The 17,310-nt window shown below is 36.7% G+C and overlaps 1 protein-coding gene across 3 annotated transcripts in view; it reads right to left on the bottom strand.

Moving 5' to 3' along the window:
* The window catches only part of dpf3 (double PHD fingers 3), a 36,050-nt gene extending 18,757 nt beyond the window's left edge, over positions 1 to 17,293 (bottom strand). For 2 of the 3 annotated variants that reach the window (XM_060866096.1, XM_060866097.1), the window contains exons 1-5: positions 17,236 to 17,293; positions 7,908 to 8,068; positions 6,855 to 6,962; positions 720 to 853; positions 159 to 254 (exon numbers count right to left, since the gene is read on the bottom strand). In XM_060866096.1, the coding sequence (XP_060722079.1) occupies positions 159 to 254; positions 720 to 853; positions 6,855 to 6,962; positions 7,908 to 8,068; positions 17,236 to 17,267 (531 nt within the window). In that variant the 5' untranslated portion in view covers positions 17,268 to 17,293. Of the gene's footprint in view, positions 1 to 158; positions 255 to 719; positions 854 to 6,854; positions 6,963 to 7,907; positions 8,069 to 15,411; positions 15,519 to 17,235 lie in introns of all 3 variants that reach the window. The other variant, XM_060866098.1, reaches the window with a different exon arrangement.
* Between the last annotated feature and the right edge of the window lie 17 nt (positions 17,294 to 17,310).

Genomic DNA, 17,310 nt, shown 5'->3' with positions numbered 1-17,310 from the left:
GAAACTCATGATCTTTAGCTGGTATTTATTTATTTATTTTTTAATTAATGAATTAAATGTTGTTTTTTAAATCATTAGAATTTACTGAACAGCCCATCAGCTGCTCCCTTTTTTCCCCTTGTCTGAGTTCATGCTCTCAAGTGTCCTTCATCCCTCACCCTGCCTTTACTTCTCTGCTTCCTCTTCCGCGTGTCCACTTCCAACTCATCATCGTCATGGAAACCGTCTCCATGTTCCTCAGCCTCCAGCACCCTCTGCAGGATGAGGAGAATATGGGAAGGTTATTTTATTTCACTTTATGTCCCAGGTCAGTATAACACCACTTGCTCTCACATCGTTTATCACTTTAATTACTTTCTAAAATACATTAATAATAATTACTATTATGTATTATTTAATTATTCATTATTTAATACCTCTATTAAGTGCAAGAAATTCTAAAGCATTCTCTGTAATAGTTTATTCCCAGAATTTCAATTTGTTTTCATGTGACAGCTTTTTAGCGGCAAAATCAAAGCAGGACGAAATAAAAAAGAGGAAAATTTAAGAGAGTAACTACAATAAAATAAATCAAATAAAAAAAGCTAAATAAAATATGTGAATAAATGTGTGTGTGTGTATATATATGTGTGTGTGTGTGTGTGTGTGTGTGTGTGTGTGTGTGTGTGTGTGTGTGTGTGTGTGTGTGTGTGTGTGTGTGTATGTCTGTGTGTGTTTACCTGAATCTCCAGCAGAGTTTCTTCTTCCTTGGAGCTGTTGTTCCTTTTGTCCAGAAGAGCGTCTCCTCTGATCAGAGACTCCAGGGCCGTGGCCTCAGCCGGGGGAGTCTCTCTCTTCGACATCAACTCAGCTTCTGAGAGAGAGAGAGAGAGAGAGAGAGAGAGAGAGAGAGAGAGAGAGAGAGAGAGAGAGAGAGAGAGAGAGAGAGAGAGAGAGAGAGAGAGAGAGAGAGAGAGAGAGAGAGAGAGAGAGAGAGAGAGAGAGAGAGAGAGAGAGAACAATAAAATGTACATTTGTATTTTTTAAAAACAGGTTAATGAATTAACAAATGATGAAATAGACAAAGGAAATTAGGAAAAGATATTAAGTAAAAGAGAAAAAGAAAATCAAAAAAGAAAGAAAATCAAAGTAGAAATAAGAAAGAAGTATGTATTGATGGAATAAGGAGGAAGGAAGTATGGACAGAATAAGGAGGAAGGACGTATGGATAGAATAAGGATAGAAAAAGAAAATAAGCCATAAATAATAGAATAGTCAGTAAAGAAAAAGAAAGAAGATACAATTAGGAAAATAAGTGGTAGGAAGGAAGGAAGGAAGGAAGGAAGGAAGGAAGGAAGGAAGGAAGGAAGGAAGGAAGGAAGGAAGGAAGGAAGGAGAAATATTAGGGAAGGGAGGAAGGAAGGAAGTAAGGAAGGATGAGGAAGAGTAAGTAAAACTGAAAAATTAAGAGAGAGGAGGAAGAAATCATAAAAAGAAAGAACTAGACAAAAAGAAAGAAAAAGAAGAGCAAAAAAAGAAGGTAGGAAAGACACAAAGTGAATAAAAGTGTGTGTGTGGGTGTTTGAGATCATTGATGATCGCTTTATCTTTTTGTCTCACATGCACCTGTGTTTAAAACATTTATTCTGTCAGAACTCATGGACGGAGAAAAGCCTAGAGAGAGAGGGAGAGGAAGAGGGAGAGAGAGAGAGAGAGAGAGAGAGAGAGAGAGCTGTGACCTTTGCCCTCCTGTCCTGTGCTTTGTTCTGTGGCTCAGGTTTGTGTGTTTGTTTTGTTCATATTTCCTCCTCAACATTTAGTCATTGTTGTGTCTCGTTGTCTGTCAGTGTGTCGCTGACTGCATACTGATCACATCCTTTTACATCACAACCTGTTAGTCAGCTCGGCTTTACCACAGTTAACTCCACATGGCGGTGCTGAACGTCTACAGCGTGAAACCGTGTCAGCGCTGTTAGAATCTTACAGCTAGTCACTTAGCAACAGACAAACAATCAGGAAGTGAACAGAGCCTCTGTGCCTCATATCAGGTGAAAACCAGGACGTAGCTGAACGACAGCGAACAAAAACGGCTCGGTACATAGAGTCAGACAACAAAACACACTGTGAACATGACGGAAGTGCAGAACATGACGGAAGCCAGGGGGAAATATGTCACTCTGAGAAATTACAGCAAGTCGGAGATCAGACAACGAACTTAAATAGAACAAAACACCTATAACAGCGTTTAGCTCAGGAGTTATTGACTCGGGAAACTCCAATCTGTGAATATGCGGCCAACTTCCCGCTACTTCAGCTCTCTCCAGTGCTGGAAAGCTGATCCTATATTAACACAGGTCCTACTTCTTGCCTTATCGTAAGCCTTTCTTCGCTTTCTTTCTTTGTTTTTATCCTCCATGTAAATGTTAAAACCGCTTTCTGCTAATGTCACACATGCTTCAACTTCAACTTCAACTTTATTCATTTATATAGCACATTTTACTGCAATTTCAATTGCCCAAAGTGCTGCACAATATTACAAAGCATAAAGCAATATGTATCAAACCAATTATAACAAAGAAAATTAAAACAGATGAAAAATAATATACATAAAAGGGAAAAAGATAAAATGAAATAAAATATATAAAAGAATCAAGAAACTCTCTCTAAACAAGGTCTATTCTCAACAAACGCTAAATTAAAAAGATAAGTTTTTAACTGAGACTTAAAACCTTCTAAAGTTGAGGCCTGCCGAATGTGTAAAGGGATGCTATTCCACAGTTTTGGGGCGATGACCATAAAGGCTCTATCGCCCCTAGATTTTTTTGAGGAACGGGGAACTGCCAGTAGAAGTTTCTCTCCTGATCTCAGCGACTTAACTGGAGTGTGGTCCTTTAAGAGGTTGGTAATATAGCTTGGAGCGATGTTGTGAAATGCTTTAAAAACCATCAACAGAATTTTGAAATCAATTCTATACTGAACTGGAAGCCAGTGAAGAGAAGTTAATACTGGAGTTATGTGTTCTCTAATTTTTGTGCCAGTTAGAAACCTAGCTGCCGCGTTCTGCACTAATTGCAGACGAGATAGTTTGTGTTTGCTTATCCCAACATACAGAGAGTTGCAGTAGTCCAGTCTTGAGGTGATAAAAGCATGCACTATGACCTGTAAGTCTTTAGTATTAAGGATGGGTTTCAGCCTGGAGATCAGTCTAAGTTGATAAAAACTACTCTTTACTACTGACTTAACCTGGTTGTCAAAGCTGAGGGAAGAGTCAATAATAACACCAAGATTCCTAACAGTGTTTTTTATAGGTATATCAAGTGGGGCAATAGCACTAGACATAGCTTCCTTAAGTTTTGAAGGACCAAAGATAATTATCTCAGATTTTTTCTCATTTAATTGAAGAAAATTCTGGGATAACCAGAGTTTGACTTCATCCAGGCAGAGTACTAAAGGCTGCAGCGAGTTCCAGTTTCCAACTTTAAAAGGCAAATATAATTGAGTGTCATCAGCATACAAGTGATAAGAGATGTCATGATGACGACAAATTGAGCCAAGTGGGCTCATGTACAAAGAAAATAAAATGGGCCCCAAAATAGAACCCTGAGGAAGACCGTATTTTAAAGATGCCAGCGAAGAAGAGTTATTTGCAAGATTCACAAAGAAAGTTCTTTCATGCAAATATGACTTAAACCAGTTTAAAGCCGTCCCCTTGATACCTACTTCATCCTCCAGGCGTTTCGAAAGAATTGAATGATCTACCGTGTCGAAGGCGGCACTGAGATCCATCATAATTAAAACAACCCCCAACCCAGCATCAACTGACGTTAGAAGATCATTTACTACTTTAACTAATCTGGTCTCTGTGCTGTGACCAGCTCTAAAACCAGATTGGAAGTTATCTAAAATGTCATTTTCCATTAGAAAAGGAGTAATTTGAGAAAAGACAACTTTTTCCAATATTTTTGTGAGACATGGTAATTTGGAAATTGGTCGATAATTAATCAACTCTGTAGGGTTACAGCCAGATTTTTTGAGTAAAGGAGAGATCACTGCTTGTTTAAGACAGGGAGGTACCACTCCATTTCTCAGAGAGCTATTTACAATAGATAAAATGCTAGGGCCCAAATTATCAAAAAGATCTTTTAAAAAGCGAGGAGGTATAGGATCCAGGGGAGTATTTGATAGTTTCATATGTCTAATAATATCCTCCAGAGCTGGAAGAGAGACTGAGTCAAAATGATCAAATGTACATGAGATTGTGGTGGAAACTGCTCGAACACAATATGAAGGCGTGATATCTTCTCTGATTAATTCGATCTTCCTTTGGAAAAAAGTCAAAAAGTCCTCGCAAGTATAAAGAGAGGAATCAGTAGAAGTAGCTATAGATGGATTAAGTACTGAATTTATTGTACTAAACAAAGTTTTGTGGCAGTGAGGAGATCTATTTATTAACTCTGAAACATAGTTAGTTCTAGCAGCTTTAACAGCATACTGATATTTCTTCAGAGATGCCTGTAATATTTCAAAAGAAATCTGCAATTTATTACTCTTCCATCTACGTTCAGCTTGTCTGCAAACCTGTCTAAGCGCTCTTGTATCATCATTCAACCAAGGCTGAGGCAAAGATTTAGGCTTTTTCTTCTTCAATGGAGCGATATCGTTCATAATGTCCAAGCAGACAGAATTAAAAGCAATAGTCAATTTATCCGTGTCCATCAAAGGTCCAGCAGTTTCTAGCAAAGATGAGATAGGGCTATTTGCATACGCCTCTGCAAAATGATTTGCCGTTGACTCAGTTATCGAACGAAAATAAACATCTTTAAATGATCTCTTTGGTGAGGCAACGGCTAGATCAAATCTAAAAAAGACAGGTCTATGGTCTGATATGAAATTGTCCTCTGTAGCCACATCCTTAATTGGTAACCCCATGGATAAAACCAGATCGAGAGTATGCCCATGACTGTGTGTGGCATCAAGAACATTTTGTGTTAGATTAAAAGAATCAATGAGATCAGAGAACTGCTGACCTAGAGGGTTTGACGAGCAGCACACATGAATATTAAAGTCCCCAACAATTAAAAGGTTGTCCGTAATGGGTACGATGTGTGAGAGAAAGTCAGCGAAGTCCTGAATGAAATCCTTGTTATATTTTGGAGGACGATAAATGAGAGCGCAATAGAGGGTTTGTGCCAGGTTTAGTTTAAACAGCTGTACCTCAAATGAAGAATATTCCCCTGCTGATACAACAGAGCATTTGAAATGGTCTTTAAACAGTGTAGCCACCCCCCCACCTCGACCAGACAGTCTCGGGGAGTTTAAAATATTGTAGTTCGTAGGTAATAGCTCTGGAAGAAAACAGCTGTCTGTCGGTTCAAGCCATGTCTCAGTTAAAAACAGGAAATCCAAGCCTTTAGAGACCGTGAAGTCGCGAAGTATAAAAGTTTTGTTTCTCACTGACCTCACATTTAGCAGAGCAGCATTGAGTCCAATAAGATCCAACGGGCGAGATTGAGGTAATGATGAGTACTGTAAATTCATTACATAGCGGTGCGCCGCGGTTTATTCCGCTTATGAGGCTTTACCCACACACGCCGAGTAATGGCCAGAGGCCGTGCAGGATAGACCGGGCGAAGCCATGACCAAACAAACCGAGCGTCATTGGCTCGGTTTGCCCGTTTATTTTTTGCAGTTCTCGCCAACCAGCCTCATCTGTATTGATCTTTTGAGCGCCCTCGTCTTTTGTGGCGCTTCTTTTTGTTGACGGAGCCACAGTAACTGCGGCAAATCTCCGGCGGAATAAGCCGCAGGTGATTGGGGAGGTTAGAAATTTTGACATCGTTCGTGAGATACCAGTCTTCAGACGTAATTGAAGTTTTGATTTCCAGTAGTTTCAGACGATCATAGCTCAATACAGATGAGGTAACAGGCGGAAACAACATCATAAAAATCAAACAAACATAAGCAATCTCTAAAAAGCTCAGAACCCGACGGCTTGCCGTGCAACATGCTGGTGCCATCTTGGGTGGCAGAATTGAAGAGATCTGACTAAAATTGGCCCAATTTTCATGCGCACTGAACACTCTCTCCGCCCATATTGACAAGACACGCCCCTTTCTGCTCATTGGCTACACGTTTGGTTTGATTTTTGTTTAGTTTTCGGCCCGACTCAGTTTTCTGAAGCATTTCTCAAAAATCGGAGACCCAACCTTTAATAAAACACTTCAGGACGTGTTGATAGATTCTACAGTAGGAGGATAATAATCACCTTCAGGGTGTTAACAGTAACCGTGTCAGTGATTAGAAGTGTTTTATTCCTGACTGCATTACAGTCGGCTTTAAATGTGAGTTTTTTAGACTTCAATTAACTGACAACACAAATAAGAACATTTCTTAAAAAAATTTCTGAAAAAAATCCATTTCTTGGATGAAGTATTAAATGAGAGATTGCGTGAGAGCCGAGAAAACAATGTAGTCGGCTTCCTGCGGACACAGACGGACCTTTATACCTTGGTTATCAAGTTCCTCAAGATTTCCTTCTCCCCTTCATCCCTCTATCAAAACTCCCTACATCACCACCATGTAAAAAAGACCAACACTAAGCCTCACTTCAACTCTAATGCTGAACGGACCAGTGATTTAAGAGGCCCGAGCAAGGCACAGAGACCGAGAGAGACACGGAGAAGGGTAATAAGAGCCAGATGGAGCCAAGAATACAGGCTTTAAATGACTATGGAGAAAAGGAATGAGAGAAAAAGACAAGGAGGAAATATGAAGCCAAGGTGTACAGCCTGACTGTGTGTGTGTGTGCATGTGTGTTTGTGTGTAAGAGAGAGAGATAGAGAAAGAGAGAGGGAAAGCTTGTGTCTTTCACATACCAAGCCTGAGTTCACACAGTCTGAGCTGAGGGTCGATTGGTGGATGCAGTCGCCTCTTCTTTCTCCAACAGCGGGCGGGGTAGGTGTACATCTGACCCGCATCTAGTCCTGCACACACACCGAGACAGCGAGCGAGGGTGTGTGTAAAACACATACTAAGCACGCATAAACGTCTGATTATGCATCACTCAAATAGCAACAAAACATGACTTCAGTGGAAACAGATGGTGGCAGTGGTAGAGAGGGCGAGAGACATAGAGAGGGAAAGAGAGAGAGAGATGTGAGGACAGATAAGCTCTAAATATGCTAAATAAAAAACATGTAATAAACACTGGTTCACCACAAACTACGGGGTGTGTCGAGGACACAGATGCTAGATTTTTTTCCCTTCTATTCGTGTCCAGCTCTCAGCCACACGGTTTACTTTCTGCGTCCTCGTGACTCCAATTTGTACGTTTATTTCATATGATTTTATAGCTAATTAATTGAGTTGCTTAATTATGTACACATTTGTGCCCCTAAATAAATTCCAAAATCTCTTTTTGTCATAAAATATAGTCATTCTCATTAATATTGCAGAAAACTCATTTGGTGGCGGGGCTACAGTATGTCCGAGCTCAATAAACTCCACAGCAATGGACCAATCATGTTCCTTATGCAAATTATTAGAATGTGACTGAGCGGTAGCTGGAAACGTTTAGCCACATGAGTGAGATTCGTGTGTAATTTCGCTAGCTACGTTAGCTAAAAACAAAATCTGGGTTTGTTAATACAGATAAGATTTTTAGAGCTTTTGCCAGATGTTAAATAAATCTGTGAGAATATAGTGATATGAATTGCGTACACTAATACTAAAGCTAGCTAATGTATAGAGTGTGTCCAGATTTATATATTCATATAGCAATATAGAGCCTTGTAATCTTACTGAGGCTAAAGATTTACAGAATTTACTGTATTAGCCTAAGCAAAGAAGACTTAATAGTTGTGTACAGCTCATATTAAGAGTTCACTGTAATTACTGCTTATTTTTTAGACATGGTAAGGTTCTTGTACCTGGCCCTCTGTGTCGCTTCTCCATCCAGATGTAGCAGTTGTTCTGAGCCACGCCTGTCTGTGAGTCCAGGAACGGCATTCGGATGCTGCGGTCAGCACAAAGGCGGGCGTTGTAGCTGCGACAGTGCTCGATGGCTTCCTTATAGAACTGATCTCCGAGACTGAGGAGGAGACGGATAACGGCGTAAACCTCGAGTCAAATCGTAAGAGGGTTTAAACAGGTCAAGAACAGCACAAAATTCCTCGGGGCAACACAAACTGTTATTAAAGGCAGGGTCTCCGATTTTTTGAGAAATGCTTCAGAAAACTGAGTCGGGCCGAATAATAAACAAAAATCAAAACAAAAATCAAAACAAACGTGTAGCCAATGAGCAGAAAGGGGCGGGTCTTGTCAATATGGGCGGACAGAGTGTTCAGTGCGCATGTGTGACATTAGTAGAAAGCGGTTTTAACATTGACATGGAGGATAAAAACAAACAAAGAAAGCGAAGAAAGGCTTACGATAAGGCAAGAAGTAGGACCTGTGTTAATATAGGATCAGCTTTCCAGCGCTGGAGAGAACTGAAGGAGCGGGAAGTTGGCCGCATATTCACAGATTGGAGTTTCCCGAGTCAATAACTTCTGAGCTAAATGCTGTTACTACACAAATAACACCTCTTTTTGATCGTAGAAATGTAGAGAGGCAGCTACAACCACGTTTTGCTAATAACAGTGTTTAGCTGTTTAGCAATCTGTGAATATGTGGCCAACTTTACTTAAGACGCCGAGGTTGCTTTTTTCCTTCTCGATAGGTGAGTAACGTTGGTTTTGCTTTGTTTCACAGAACTAATATATGCCGTCCTTTGCATGGGCAATGATGGGCAAAGTGGAAATCTGGTGTCATGGATGGTTTGGTTAATTCACTCCAGTGGGCGTTCTAGCAGCGGTTTGTTTTTTTTACCCTGTGACATTGTTTTTTGTGCTCTCACGTGTGTTTGCAACGTCCGATCCTTAGCCAATTCCCGCCCCTGCACCCATGTCCCTCTTGTTTCACTAATTACCTCCCCAATTTATACCGTTTTTCTTGCATGTGTTGTTTTCTGAGTCCTCGTCAGCGTGTGCTGTTTGTTACATGCTGTTCTCTGTTTTATGTTGTTTAAATGTTTGTATTTTGTTCTGTATTTTAATCCTAATTGATTTTGTTAATTTATAGTAAATCCCTGTCTGATGTCTATCCCTGCACTTGGGTCTGATTTTTACAATTCCATTTAACATCACCTAGCATACTCGTGACTAGCTAATAACTAGCGTAACTGTTCTAGGAAGGAGCTGATGTGTATTTCTATCTGTATAATATCTATTTAAATATCTATCTAGTAAATTTACACGACTCATTTAAGCTTCATTACATCCATATTGGGATGGTGTCAGTTTCTCACTGCTATATTTACATGAACAATTGCCATAACCAAAGCTCAGAGTTTAATTTTCTATAAACTTAATAAATAACAATGGTTCCAGAAACAGGTTCCTTATCAATGCCATAACAGTTAGGCCAATATAATGATGTAACACATGTGATATCATGATCAATTTCAGGAGAATATCGTAATCATTGTTAACCAGCTCCATTATTACTCGCTTTAACAACATATTCCATGCTCATTGTGTCGGTTTTCTTAGCAAACCTACAAAAAATGTAATATCATGATCAATATCATGCATAAAAAAACTTTATCGTGATCTAATATTTTTGTATTGTATCATTTCTCCTGCAGCCACTGCAACAGAATAATCAGGAATTTTTCACCTCTCAGTGACACCAAGACGAAAAGTTTAACATCCATCAATCAAAAGATCTTTTCAGGAATCTGAAAAAATGTTTTTTTGGTGAACAATGAAAACATTCAAGCACTTTTATTTAATTAAATAAAGAACTGTTGGAGAATATAATGCCTTTAGTTTGCTTTCATTTGAACAGACTCAATCACTTCAGCTGAAATGTGATAATTAAATCCCATGTTGAATAATATGGAATATAACGTGAGAAACGTGCAGAGACATGAATGTGTGTGTATGTATACGTGTGTGTGTGCGGGGGGTGTTTGTCAGTGTGTGTGTGTGAGTGAATGTGTGTATGTATGTGTGTATGTGTGAATATTTGTGCATGTGTGTGTATGTATACGTGTGTGGGGGGTGTTTGTCAGTGTGTGTATGTATACATGTGGGGGAGTTCATGTGTCTCTGTGAGTGTATGGGTGTGTATGTGAGTGAATGTGTGTGTATATGTATGTGTGTATGTGTGAATATTTGTGCATGTGTGTGTATGTATACGTGTGTGTGTGTATATGTGTGTGTATGTATATGTGTGTATGTATATGTGTGTGTATGTATATGTACATTACTCTAACGTTAAAGTAATATATCTGATTACTACTCGTTTTATTTCTTTTACTGTTTACTTGATTCTTTGCCTCCTGTAATCATCATCTTTCATTTATATTTGTTATTGGAAACGCTAACATGTTCTAGCAAACATACTGATTCTTAATTACAGCGGCCGTTTCGTTTATGTGAGATTTCCTTCGATATGTTTCACTTGTCATGCAACACGAACAATGCGCTACATGAGTGTTTACTATAACAGCAGATACGTGAGGAATGTTGAAGTGGACAGAGGAAAAATTGCCACATGGTGAAACCTCTGAGTGACACAAAGAGCCTCAGTGTTCAGAGCGAAAACCAGTCTGAATGGAAACAGGTAAGATGAAGGAAGAAGGTTTCTAGACGAACCATAACATAACGTGTAAGGAATAATCCACAATGGTGTGATGTCAAGATCTTATTAAATAATCAGCTGATTATTTGCTTTTACACAGAAGCAAATTACAGATGATTACAAATTAATTTACATCATGGTTTTTATCCGTTTATTATTACCTTTAATATTGTCTGTAAAATAATGTTCCTGTTCTTCCTTCACCAACCTCTCCACTGTTTGTCTCTCGATTTGTCTTAATTCTTCTGTCCTAAAAATGTCACTGACACTGAGACTCCTTCTGTAAATGTGACATAAACATCACCATATCAAAAGCTACGGGCTTTTCTCTCTTAAATAATAATTTATTATTTAGGCCATCCTTAAAAATATTCTTGTTTGCCGTAACCCGACCGACCCTGTCAATTTAGGACCGACTCAAATATTTTTTGTTTTGCTTTAAGTCCGACCGACTTGCCAGTTGTAAATTTGCGTTAAGACCGACCAGTTTTTTTTTTTACTCTTCAAACAACTAATACAAATTTTATTGTTCGAAAATCTATTGCACGAATCGATTGGACAAAACCAACACAAGTTTCGAAAACGAAAACAGGAAATTGATTTTAACGGCCTTCTCTCGGACCGTCCAGTTTTTTTTTTGGAACGCGTCACACAGCAATTGCAGCTTCGGACACACACGCATAACAGCAAATGATACTTCCGCACAATGTTTCTCTTTTTACAACAGAAATGTGAATCGTGTGTTCGACCGAAGGCATCACGATATGCTAATTTGTTTAAATTCACTCACTCACTCATTTTCTACCGCTTATCCGAACTACCTCGGGTCACGGGGAGCCTGTGCCTATCTCAGGCGTCATCGGGCATCAAGGCAGGATACACCCTGGACGGAGTGCCAACCCATCGCAGGGCACACACACTCTCATTCACTCACACACTACGGACAATTTTCCAGAGATGCCAATCAACCTACCATGCATGTCTTTGGACCGGGGGAGGAAACCGGGGTACCCGGAGGAAACCCCCGAGGCACGGGGAGAACATGCAAACTCCACACACACAAGGCGGAGGTGGGAATCAAACCCCCAACCCTGGAGGTGTAAGGCAAATGTGCTAACCACTAAGCCACCGTGGCCTGTTTAAATTCATACCTACGTAATCACCATCACCAAAATTGTACTTTTTTTTTAATATTGAAACTTGAAAAAAAAAATATAGACCTACCTACCGACCCTTTTTTTTTTTTACTGTTACTGCAAACCAAAATATTTTTAAGGATGGCCTTATTTATATCATTTATTATTATTTATTTATTGAATTAAAATTCTACTGAAATGTGTTAGAACTGTGACCCAAAACAACATTATTTTGCTATTTTAGGAAATTAATCCATTGAATGTGTGGCTATGATTTGTTACTCTTTTTTTTTCTTCCTTTTATTTAATGTATTTAACGTATTTGTTTTTACATATTTAGTTTTACATTTTTTTGTTTGTTTTAATATTTAATGTTTTTTTTTAATGTGTGTTCACCGTCACCTGTTCTCACTGACAGGTCAGTATAACTCCCTTTCTCTCTCTCTCTTTCTCATTTATATATTTAATTGTTATTAATTGTATTAATTATACTTTTATTACTTGCATTATTTTTACAAAACTTTTTTTTAATGATTAATTGAATTCAAATTAAAACAATGTTTTAAATAACTTAGAACATTTTATTACATATTATATTATAGATATATACTTAATATAGTTAATATTATTTTTATATCTTACCATTGTTTTCCTATTTTATTTTTTACTTCCCACTGAAGAAAAAGCATAATAATAAGAGGAATAAAAATGATGATGATGATGATGATGATGATGATGATGATTATTATTAATATAATGAAATACAACAACAATAATATTAATTATTATTAAATATTGTTCATATAAAATCTTCATATTTATTTAATTATTAAAAAATATATGTACCTTTTATAGAGTTCAAATGCCTTTAAAATATTTAAAGCAAACCTGTGTCAAAAATGTTTTATGGTGTGAAATAAAAAGAATCAAATAATAAAAACATGCAAAATGACAAAGGATAAGAATAATTGTTAAAAAAAGTACAGTAATTAAAATATTCTGCATGTAAAAATAATAAATTGTAAATTGAATAAGTAAAATTAAAATATTTATAATAATAATAATTATTATTATTATTAATAATAAACCGGAAGCCCTCTGTGCCCTGCAGCAGACTGATATTTCACAGAGTAAGAGAGACTCCGAGCTTTAATTACAGCAGGAGAAAGCAGAAAGCTTCTGCACCAGAGAAAACGTTTAGTGCTCACAGTTCCAGACCCGAGCCCAAAGTTCGGCTCTGTGAATAATCACTACTCAGGAACTTCTCCTTAAATATAAATTCAGGAAGTGACATCGAATCGACATGGCTGCTCTGAGCATCATTAAATGCAGTAACACGACATGTAATTCAAAGACGAATATGTTTTTCCCCACTTTCAACTCATGCTGTTATTCCAAGCCCTGACTCTACCAAACATCACACATTACCTTCACCAGATCTCCTCCTTAAAATCAGTTTTGTGCCTACCGTTTGTCACGCTATTCACCCGTGTAACATTTCAACGCTGCGTATTTGTAAACAACGTAATCCACAGTATACATTTTGTTTTCCTACTCAAAACCATGAGGGCTGGCAAACTTTTGCACTCTGTCGTTTACACAGTATATAATACATTTTTAACATTTTCTTACTTTTGCATTTAGATAGCTTTTATTGTTTCTTACTGATTAAAGCTTATTTTCTTCTTTCTCTCAATGTGTTTTTTTTTTTGCTATTGCCTTAAAATTATTTTAGTATCTTATTTTTGATTATATTTTTATCTTTTTTATTAATCCACACTGCAAAGCATTTTGAATTATACTACTATATTTTTAAACGTGTATTTGTTAACAAATCAAAAACCACACTACATAATTTGTTTTCCGATTCAAAAGCATGGGCATACAAATTATGCACTTTTGTTTATATTTTCTATATTTCTAACATTTTCTCACATTAGCATTTATTATTTTTACTAGCACATTATCTTGATTACTTTACTTTTACTTACTTTTCTGTTATACTCATTATCGTATTTCACTCACTGATTTTTGCTGCATTTTTTTATGTTATTGCCTTTATATTATTTTAGTATCTTATTTTATCTTTGTTCATCTTTTCTTTTATTTCACGCTACTATACTTTTAACCGCGTATTTGTAAACAAATCGTAAACCACAGCACATAATTTTTTACGTTTTCCCAAAAAGTTTTCAAAAAGCATGTACAAACTTTTGCACTTGGTTGTTTAGATAGGTTTTCTTATCGTTTTAAGTTGAGGAGCAGCTCCTGGAAGTTCAGGACTCAGTGGTTATAACAGTAGAGTAGTTTTGGGAAAGCAGAGTACAAGTAAAGCCCTGATAGAATCCATGTGAGCTGGAGTCCGAGTCGTATTACTGTGTCACAGAAAAATGAAGAGTGTGCAGGAACGCAGGAAAAGACCACAGTGTTGTGAAGTCTCATTACTGGCACAGAGCCCAGTTGTTCTCATATACACAAAGATTTGTGTGTGTTTTTTTGGTGCTGGTTCAGAGACTAGATTTATCCAGACAGACGATTTAACATATCAATCCCCTCACACGCAACCTGGGGGAAGGGAACCGACTCAACCCCCCTTAAAATAACCCCAATAACCCCCACTTACAGCATTCTTAATACATATGAAACAAAATATGCGTTACCTTTAGGAGGCTTGTACTTCTCCTAATGCACTAATATGCTAAATAAAGGCTAAGGGAACGCTGAAGCTTTCTAAATCCTTAAACACTTACAATTATTTCTAGAGTTTATATTCAGCAAAATGATCTGAGCTAACAAGATACACAGAAAAGCAGCAAAGTTAGCTAATGTTACTTTTTAAACAGGTGGTTTTACAGTACTAGTACAGAACTAGCTAGCTAAAGATGTATCGAGGAATTGGATATTTATCCATGTTAAAATGTTTATTGGTGTCTAATTTCATGTTAAAAAGATCTTAAGGCTAATTCCCCTCAGGAAGAATTTCTTAGCAGAGCTTTCGTTTATTTAAAGACATTTTATTTAGCAAAACAATCAAAGCTAGTAAGCTATACAGAAGAGCAACAATGCTAGCAAGGTGATAAGCTAATTTTACTTCACCAGCAGGTGCTAGCTGACATTAGGTACTAGCTAAGTTCACTAACAGATAGCAAGCTAAAATTAAGCTAAGTATTATAAAATTTAAAAGCTTTCATGTCTTTAAAAACTTCAGCATGCTAGCTTACAGGCTAGCTATTATATTGTTGCCAGATTTACTGCCTAGTTTTCTAATTATTAACCATAAAGAAACTGACAATCGATCCCTGATTGTTAAAAAATAAAATACATATTAGTTTATATGAGTGTCTGTGTGTGTGTGTGTGTGTCCCAAATTTGGGAGCAGATGGAGCTCCGTCTCTTGTGGAGCGACACCTCTCAGAGGCGTTTCCTCAGAACAGATGGGCCCTGAAGGATGCTGGGATTTTGCTAATCTGCAGTAATTTGTACAAAGTGTACAGAACCACACACACAACACACAAAATGATAACTCTAAATGTGCACCGTATCATCCAGAATTTGGGACCAATTTGTTTAGAAATTGTGAAAGCAGAGGTTTAGGTTCAGAAAATCTTACTTTTATCAGGACATCATCTATCTGTTTATCATCCTGAGGGGTTCCAGATGAAGCTGTTTATGTTTATACTCGTGGTTCTGCATACTCACTGGGTCATATTCAAGAACCTGAGAGAAATGATCCCAAGTTATAACAATATGACGCTGACGACATTTTGTTTTACTTTAAACTTCATATTTTCCATTTTTTTATTCCAAATAAATCGAGGTACTTGAACAAACAAGCTGTTCAACCCTGCATTCTGATTGGTAAGATGGTATGGATTTGTGTCCTATCACAGCAGAACTGACAGCAGCACAGGTTTATGTTAAAAAGTTCATTCTGATACTTTATCGCTTCTGTATTAACAGTACGGTGCGACGATCCACATGATCTGATTAATCGGTCCATAACTAAGGGAAGAAGTCTCCAGTGTGAGTGTTAATAACAATCTGATGTAAAGCCTAATAGTTATAATGCATTAATGTTCTGTTCTGAATAATGTGTTACTCCTGTTTGTCTATAATAAATTAAACAAAGGAAAAGTATGGCATAAATAATGGGATAATGGATAAGTACCTTATTATAAATTCATTAACATTTGATAATTATTTTATATTATATACAAAACACTGTATAGTTTATATGTATTTATAATACTGATGATCAGATGCTGCTTTATAGACTTACAGACTTAGTGTTGTCTTGATTGTTGATTATAACACTCTGTACCCTGTCGTATCTATCTGTCAGTCTGTTTTCTATGATTTGTATGATGCTGCTCATGGAGATGATGAGTAACGTTGATTATTTTACGTTAACAGTACATCACCAGGTGTTATAATTATAATTATCCATTTATATGCATTTAATGCTATGGAACTTACATGTTTCTGTTCTATAGACATTTTCATGTATGGTATAGAAGTTACAAGAGTTCTCTCTCGCTCTCTCTCTCTCTCTTTCTTGACATTAATAAAGCTAAAACAAAAAAAAATACAATACAAAGTGTTGGTTGTCATGTAACTGTGAAACCACAAAGCATAAACTCCTCGTTTCTGAAAATGTTTATAAGCCTGTTGTTATAGTTCCATTCCATAATCACTGTAAATTAGTAATTAATTAAAAAAAAAATACTAACCCAAAATATCTGATAATAAAGTTTACTTACATAAAAACTAAATATAAGTATATATATATATATATATATATATATATATATATATATATATATATATATATATATATATATATATAGTATCTTTTTTTAATCTCAATCCCTAAATAAAAATAAACATTACAAAACAGTGGATTGTTTTTGCACTTGCATTGTTTTTACCATTGATCATATAAAACTGTCCTCATATTAAATTATTTGATTAACCAATGCATAAAATCGTAAAGGTTCATACTGTAATGTAGGAAACAAAGGGTTTTAGACCAAACGTGAGATAATTCACTTTCTATAATAACAAAACTAGCAAAAGGGTACAAACTTTTTATGTGTGCATTATTCCATAAAAAGCAGAAAAAATATGCACTATTATTATTATTATTATTATTATTATTATTATTATTATTATTATTCATGCACATTATTCATTATGTGATTATTGTTTAATATGAGATTATCAAGAGAATAATCAGGAGTGATTGTGTGCGTATTAATCTTCAGAGCTGTACAACACACACACACACACACACACACACACTGTGTTAGGGTTCATGTAAATTGTGCAGAAAAGCACGATTAACTAACAAAACAAAAACAACTCATTATTCTTCTTTTTCTTCTTCTTTTTCTATCATTATTGAATCACATGCATGTGTGTTGTAAGTACTCACGCTTTTAGTGGATTGTGAATGACAGTCGCCATGTTGCCACACTGTAACCCAATAAACCCAAATCCCAAAACTTTT

This window comes from Tachysurus vachellii, chromosome 3 (genome assembly GCF_030014155.1).
Source record: "Tachysurus vachellii isolate PV-2020 chromosome 3, HZAU_Pvac_v1, whole genome shotgun sequence".
NCBI lineage: Eukaryota > Metazoa > Chordata > Actinopteri > Siluriformes > Bagridae > Tachysurus > Tachysurus vachellii.
The sequence above is the reverse complement of the archived record's forward strand: the minus strand, read 5'-3'. Positions and strand labels throughout refer to the sequence as shown.